This window comes from Colobus angolensis, unplaced genomic scaffold, assembly GCF_000951035.1.
Source record: "Colobus angolensis palliatus isolate OR3802 unplaced genomic scaffold, Cang.pa_1.0 Scaffold806, whole genome shotgun sequence".
Classification (NCBI taxonomy): Eukaryota; Metazoa; Chordata; class Mammalia; order Primates; family Cercopithecidae; genus Colobus; species Colobus angolensis.
In genome coordinates, this window is record NW_012121888.1 from 4410 (window position 1) to 11460 (window position 7051).

General features: G+C 46.2%; 1 protein-coding gene across 1 annotated transcript in view; it reads left to right on the plus strand.

The window, feature by feature from the left end:
* Window positions 1-468: 468 nt before the first annotated feature.
* The window catches only part of LOC105502759 (phosphatidylinositol 4-phosphate 3-kinase C2 domain-containing subunit beta-like), an 8596-nt gene continuing 2013 nt past the window's right edge, over window positions 469-7051 (plus strand). The window contains exons 1-5 of the mRNA XM_011929385.1: window positions 469-603; window positions 1017-1141; window positions 2558-2867; window positions 4559-4640; window positions 5025-5131. Coding sequence (XP_011784775.1) covers window positions 469-603; window positions 1017-1141; window positions 2558-2867; window positions 4559-4640; window positions 5025-5131 — 759 coding nt within the window. The remainder of the gene's footprint in view (window positions 604-1016; window positions 1142-2557; window positions 2868-4558; window positions 4641-5024; window positions 5132-7051) is intronic.

A 7051-nucleotide genomic window follows, 5' to 3' on the forward strand; every position in this document is an offset into this window, starting at 1 on the left:
TCTGTTAGGTCTCCTAACACAGGACCTCTCCCTCTGATTTGAAATCTCTAGATTCAACAGTGCTTGGTGAGGTTCTATTGTACTGAACCTTGAAAATTTTTGACCATGATATTTAGACATTTACACAGGGTTCCTAGTTCCTTTCTACCTTGGTTTGATGGTCTTTGGCTCAGGTGGGCAGCCAGGGGAGGAGATAAGACCCTAGGGTTCACATGAGTAAATTGCCTGAGATAATTGTGTGCCAATCATTTGCTTTATGGGGATATGGCACAGAAAAATGGTTTGTCTGAGCTGAGCTGACTGTTAGTCTCAGTAGTCAGGAATATTCCTTGGAACACCCCTGTCGAGGCAGCATGAATTTGGGTTCATAGTTATATCCTCTTTTCTCATCCTCCTGCCAGGTTGATTGAGTCCAGCCTGGGCAGTGTAGCCACAAAGCTCAATTGTTTCATCCATAATCTAGCTCAGATGAAGTTCACGGGCTCAGATGACTGGCTGACCCTCTCCTTTGCCTCCGGAACACACACTCTCAAGAGCTCTGGCCGAATCAGTGACGTTTTCCTCTGCCGCCGTGAGAAAATCTTCCACCCCAACAAAGGCTACGTAAGTGTTTTCTCCAGTCTGACCCCCTTTCTTGCTCTCTGCTGACCCTGGTTTATTGGGGTCCCGACTTTTTTCACACTTGCACAGTGGGCACAGGAGTTGACCAAGCGTCCTGTGCTGGGAGCAGTCCTGGACCACTTCCCTCTCCTTTGCTCACGTGACCTGCCTAGAATTGGGGAACTGAATTGGATGGTTATTCCCTGAGTCAAGGATCCTGGCGACATATGTGGGAAGTCTGCTTTTAGATTCCTGTGTATGTGCTATCATCTGTCTCCACTGAAGAGACTCTTGCCCTCTTCCTTCTGGAACGTGCCCCTCCCCTCAGCACATACATACACTTCCAGACCTTTCCTACCCCCTTCACTGGGTGCAGAGTGCTTGGCAGGTACACCCTAAGATCTGGACCTTTGCAGATTTATGTGGTAAAGGTGAGGCGAGAGAACACTCACGAGGCCACCTATATCCAGCGGACCTTTGAGGAGTTCCAGGAATTACACAATAAGCTGCGGCTGCTCTTCCCTTCTTCCCACTTGCCCAGGTAGCTGCCCCCTTTACCATCTGCACGGAGGGATGCGGGGGAGGGAGAAAGGATACGGGATGGGAGTTGGGCAGGACTGCAGGGGCAGAAAATACCCTTTTGGACTAAAGATCTGCCTGCTTTGCTTGGCCTGGTATGGCGTTTCATGACAAGTGCTCCCCCTGCTGGCCAAGCTCTCCTTGCACGCAAGCGCTCTCACTCCGGACCCACTGACCAGAAGGGAAGGCATGGTGAATTTGATGTTTCAAAATTTCTAATTTTTTAAAGAGTTATACCATTTTTCAAATGGATAAACAAAATGTCATATGTACATACAGTGGGATATTATTCAGCATTTAAAATGGAGGGAAATTTCGACACGAGTAACAACGTGGATGGACCTTGAGGACATTCTGCTAAGTGAAATAAGCCAGTCACAAAAAGACGAAAACAGCGTGATTCCACTTATCTGCGTTACCTGGAGTAGTCAGATTCCTAGAGACAGAAAGTAGAAAGGTAGTTGCCCAGGTCTGAGGGGAGGGAGGTGTGGTTGTTTAATGGATACAGAGCTTCAGTTTTGCAAGATGAAAAGAGCTATGAAGTTGGATAGTGGCGATGGTTGCACAACAATGTGAATATGGTTAATTCCACAGCACTGTACACTTAAAAATGGTTAAGATGGCAAATTCTATGTTATATGTATTTTACTGCAATTTTTTAAAAAACTACTTTTCAGGCTGGGTGCAGTGGCTCATGCCTGTAATCCCAGCACTTTGGGAGGCCGAGGTGGGCAGATTGCCTGAGGTCGGGAGTTCGAGAGCAGCCTGGCCAACATGGTGAAACCCCATCTCTACTAAAAATACAAAAATTAGCGTGGTGGCCAGCTACTCAGGAGGCTGAGGCAGGAGAATTGCTTGAACCCAGGAGGCACAGGTTGCAGTGAGCTGAGATCACGCGACTGCACTCCAGCCTAGGCAACAAAGCGAGACTCAGTCTCAAAACAAACATACAACTTTTTAAATGAATTTTTTGGCTGGGTGTGGTGGCTCACACCCATAATCCCAGCACTTTGGCAGGCAGAGGGCAGATCATGAGCTAAGGAGTTCGAGACCAGCCTGGCCAACATGGTGAAACCCCCCTCTACTAAAAATAAAAATTAGCTGGGCGCAATGGTGCGTGCCTGTAATCCCAGCTACTGGGGAGGCTGAGGCAGGAGAATCGCTTGAACCTGGGTGGTGGAGGTTGCAGTGAGCCGAGATTGCGCCACTGTACTCCAGCCTGGGCAACAGAGCAAGACTCCATCTCAAAAAAAAAAACAAAGGACTGTTACTTTGATACTTTGATGGGAGAAACTGAGGGCTCCCAAGGCATTTCTGGGGAGCCACAGGACTCTGGCCAGCTGCTTGGTTTTCTTATCTGGGGCCCTTGGAAATGTAGGTGTAAGATGCTGAGCAGGTGTCAGACCTGGGCACAGATGTGCAGCACAGGAGGAATTGTGAGGGTCCCTAGAAATGAAGGCTGCTGGGAAATGGGTGCCAGGGGACTGGAAATGCAAATGAAATGTGTGAAAAAAGCCCATTGTGTCCATTTTCTTTCCCCATCTTCACCTCCTGCATCCCTGCACGCCAGCTTCCCTAGTCGCTTCCTGATCGGCCGCTCCCAGGGAGAGGCGGTGGCCAAGCGGCGGAGGGAGGAGCTAAACGGTTACATCTGGCACTTGATCCACGCAGCCCCTGAGGTGGCCGAGGTGGGTGGGCTTGCCTCTCCTCCTGGCTGTCCAGGCTGGTGGGGGTGGTTGGGGAGGCAGGGGTGGAAGCATCCAGAGCCACTAGGAGTCAGGAACAGGACTCGGCCCTTCGGGGTCTGTGGGCTGAATGACCAATGCTGTAATCTGCAGAAGACAGGAGGCGGGTGGGTCCAGCCTCACAGGGTTATGCACAGAAATGCAATTAAACAGAAACATGAGTGCATCCAGGCACATGGTCTGAGAGTGATGAGAATGAGCAGAGCCTTAGAAAGGAAGGCTCCTCCTTGAGGAAAAAATATTTTGAGCAGGTTGAGTATGTATTATCAACCTAGATTTTTTTTAAAAACAAGTAGTATTATAATGGCCCTAACAAAGTCATGAGGAATCCTATTATTAAATACTTTAACAAATCATCTGACCCTATTGTCCATGTTTCCTTCCTATTTGTCCATATGCAAGCATGATTTTTACAGTATTACAGTGGTCATAGCTTAAGTATAGCTCTAGATTCTGAGCTTTTTTTCCCTTAGCGTTTATAGTATGCATATGCTATAACTTTAAATATCTGCTCCCCCAAACACCAACTTGCAGTACCATATTCTTAACCATTTTATTTTTGGAAGATATTTAGAGTATGTCTTTTTTTTTTTAACCAGTATTAATGTTCAAGTGAGTATTTTCACACAGTTTGTTTGTTTGTTTTCTGAGACAGGATCTTGCCCTGTCATTCAGTCTGGAGTGCAGTGGCACAATCACAGCAGCCTCAACCTCCCAGGCTCAAGTGATCCTCCCACCTTAGCCTCCTGAGTAGCTGGGACTATAGGCATGGGCCACCACACCCCACTAGTTTTTGTAGTTTTTTGTAAAGATAGGCTTTCACTGTGTTACCAGGCTGGTCGCAGACACCTGAGCTCAAGCAATCCTCTGGCCTCAGCCTCCCAAAATGCTGGAATTACAGGCATGAACCACTGCACTCAGCCTGTTTTTTCTTTTTAAACTTTTTAGTATTAAAACTTTAAAACATGCAGAAAAGTAGAGAAACAATATAATTAGCACCTCTATATCTATCACCTAAACAGTTAACATTTTGCTATATTTGCTTCATCTATTTTTTAGGAAATATTTAAAAATAAATTACAGACTGGGTGCAGTGGCTCATGCCTGTAATCTTAGCACTTTGGGAGGCCGAGGCAGGTGGATCACCTGCGGTTAGGAATTTGAGACCAGCCTGGCCAACATGTCTCTACTAAAAATACAAACATTAGCTGGGCGTGGTGGCGCATGCCTGTAATCTCATCTACTTGGGAGGCTGAGGTTGCAGTGAGCTAAGATTGCCCCACTGCACTGCAGCCTGGGCGTCAGAGCAAGACTCCGCCTCAAACAAACAAAAAAGTAAATTACAGACATCATAATACTGTACCCCCTAAATAGTATGCATCTCTAAGCAATAAAGCCTTATTTTTAACGTAACTACAGTATTATTATCCAGTACATAGTCCATATTCAGAATTTCCCTGTTATCCCCCAAATTCCTTTCACTGTTGGCTTGTTAGAGCTATAAGCCACATAAAAACTGCATGTTGTTGGTTGTTATATTTCCTAAGTCTTTTTACATCTGGAACAGTCCCCTTCCTTTTTGTATTGGGCCATCGTCTTATTGAAGAATGGCCCTGTTTCTGATTCTGTTCCAGTGTGATTTGGTGTACACCTTCTTCCACCCACTGCCTCGGGATGAGAAGGCTATGGGCACCAGCCCAGCTCCTAAGTCCTCAGGTACAGTATCTTCTCTGAGACCTTTCTGCCAACTCCTCTGAACTACCCCAAGGGTAACTGCTTCTGCCCCAACCTCTTCTCAGTTCTCTCTCCTTGACTTGCCTCCTGTTCCTTTTCTTACTCTCCAGGGAATCTAGTTTCCCACTGAGGCTGTGGGGTCCATAGCTCCTTACCTGGGTTCCCCACAGGGTGGATATTCAATTGATTATACCCTCAGACCCATCCCAACCCAGTTAACTCTAATCACATTCAGACTACACTTATGCAGATGCCTCATGAGTATCAGGAACCTGACGTGGAGAGGCTGGGGCAAGGGGGTTCAGAAAGAAAACAGAAACCCCTGCCTGGCCTCTTGACCCTTCTTGGTTTCGTTTGTCCCTACAGATGGCACATGGGCCCGGCCCGGCGGCAAGGTGGGAGGGGAGGTGAAGCTGTCCATCTCCTACAAAAACAATAAGCTCTTCATTATGGTGGTGCATATCCGGGGCTTGGTAAGTGCCTGCACAGCCCTGATTTTTTTTTTTTTTTCTTTGTTAATCTTTCTTGAGCTACTTTTTTGTCTGGGCAGACCTTCTCTGCCCCATGTCATATGGGGAACCACCACAGTCTACTGAGCATCCACCATGGACCTATAACCATAGCAAGCCTATGGTTTAACCAGGCAATACATGAGACAGCTTTTTGCAGCTGTGGTCTTTGACAAGTAACCTAATCATTCTGAGCCTCATTAGAATGAGGAAAATGTTAGCACCTACCTCATAGAGTCATTCTGCGGATTAAATGAGATAATGCTTGTGGAATACTTAACACCATGCCTGGTTTTATTAGAATAATGATTATTATCGTAATTATCATAAGGGAGAGGCCCAAGGGGCTCATTACCTGGCTATAATGATTCAGCAGCCACGTGACATCCTTTGAACATGATCAAGGCAGTATATAATTACTAAATTTTTGGTATGAGTTCTAAGAACATTGTGACTAGAAGAGGAAGGGAACTTTTTTTTTCTGAGATGGAGTTTTGCTCTGTCACCCAGGCTGTAGTGCAGTGGTGCGATCTTGGCTTACTGCAACCTCCTGGGTTCAAGCGATTTTCCTGCCTCAGCCTGAGCAACTGGGACTATAGGCACATGCCACTACACCTGGCTAATTTTTGTATTTTTTTAAATTAGAGATCGGGTTTCATCATGTTAGCTAGACTGGTCTCAAATGCCTGACTTTAGGTGATCTGCCCGCCTCAGCTTCCCAAAGTGCTGGGATTACAGCTGTGAGCCACCACACCCAGCCAGGAAGGGAACTTGAATACTTGCATTGTGCTGTATCCCATGTTAGGCATTTTGTGTAGGTTGGGGCAGTGGGATATGGCAGGAGGAGCATGAACATTCATCCATTTATTCTTCATTCATGAGCATGAACATTCATCCATTTATTCTTCATTCATTCAATAAATGTTTGAGTGACTGCTGTATACTGATACATTAGCTCTGGGTATGGGGAAAAACAAAACAAAATCCCTGCCCTCAGGGGGCTTACATTCTAGTTGGAAAGGGCAGACAGGCAGATAAGTAAAATATATGGCATAGAAGATGGTAGTAAGAGCTATGGCAAGAAATAAAGCAGAGAAGGAATGCTAGGATGGAATGAAGGGAGTGGAATTTGCAGAGTGGTCAGGGAAGGCCTCGTTGCTGAGGAGGTGTCTTAGCAAGTTGGAGAAGGTGAGGGAGGGAGCCATGTTTATGCATCTGAGGGTAGACTGTCCCAGGCAAAGGGAGCAGTTAGATCTGATAGCCCAAAGCTGGGAGCCTGGCAGGGGTGCGTCAGAAACGGCAAGGGGCCAGTGGCTGAAGCTGATGGAGCAAAGTCAAGAGAAGTGGATGATGAGGTTGGAGAGGGTATGATGGACCAGCACCTTACCCCGATAGTAAGAACCCTGGCCTTTTCCCTGAATGAGATGGGTTTTAAGCAGAGGCGTGACATGATCTGACTTAGGTTTTAAAAGGATCAGGCGGGGTGTATCACTAGTTGGCTGCCCTTGAGCAAGCAACTCAATCTCTCTGACTCATGCCTCTACCTCTTAGGGGTTAAGTGGACCAAATGACAAAATAGACAAGGATAGTAGATATGGCAGGAAGAGACCTGGGAACATGATGGTTCACTCAAAACAGAGCACATTATGGGATGTCCCGAGGATTTGGATAAAAAGTATAGACTTGATATCATAGACAAATTAATTGATGTTTTAATAGGACACAGTGTTATCATGGTAGATATTTTTATCAGAATGGAGCGAGCTTGAAAGCAGACAAATAAACTAGTCATGCATTGCAAGACGCCAGATGGCAGATGACAGTCTGGATCACAGTGTGATCACAGGAATGGTGATGAAGAGACAGATGTTAAAAATCTTAACA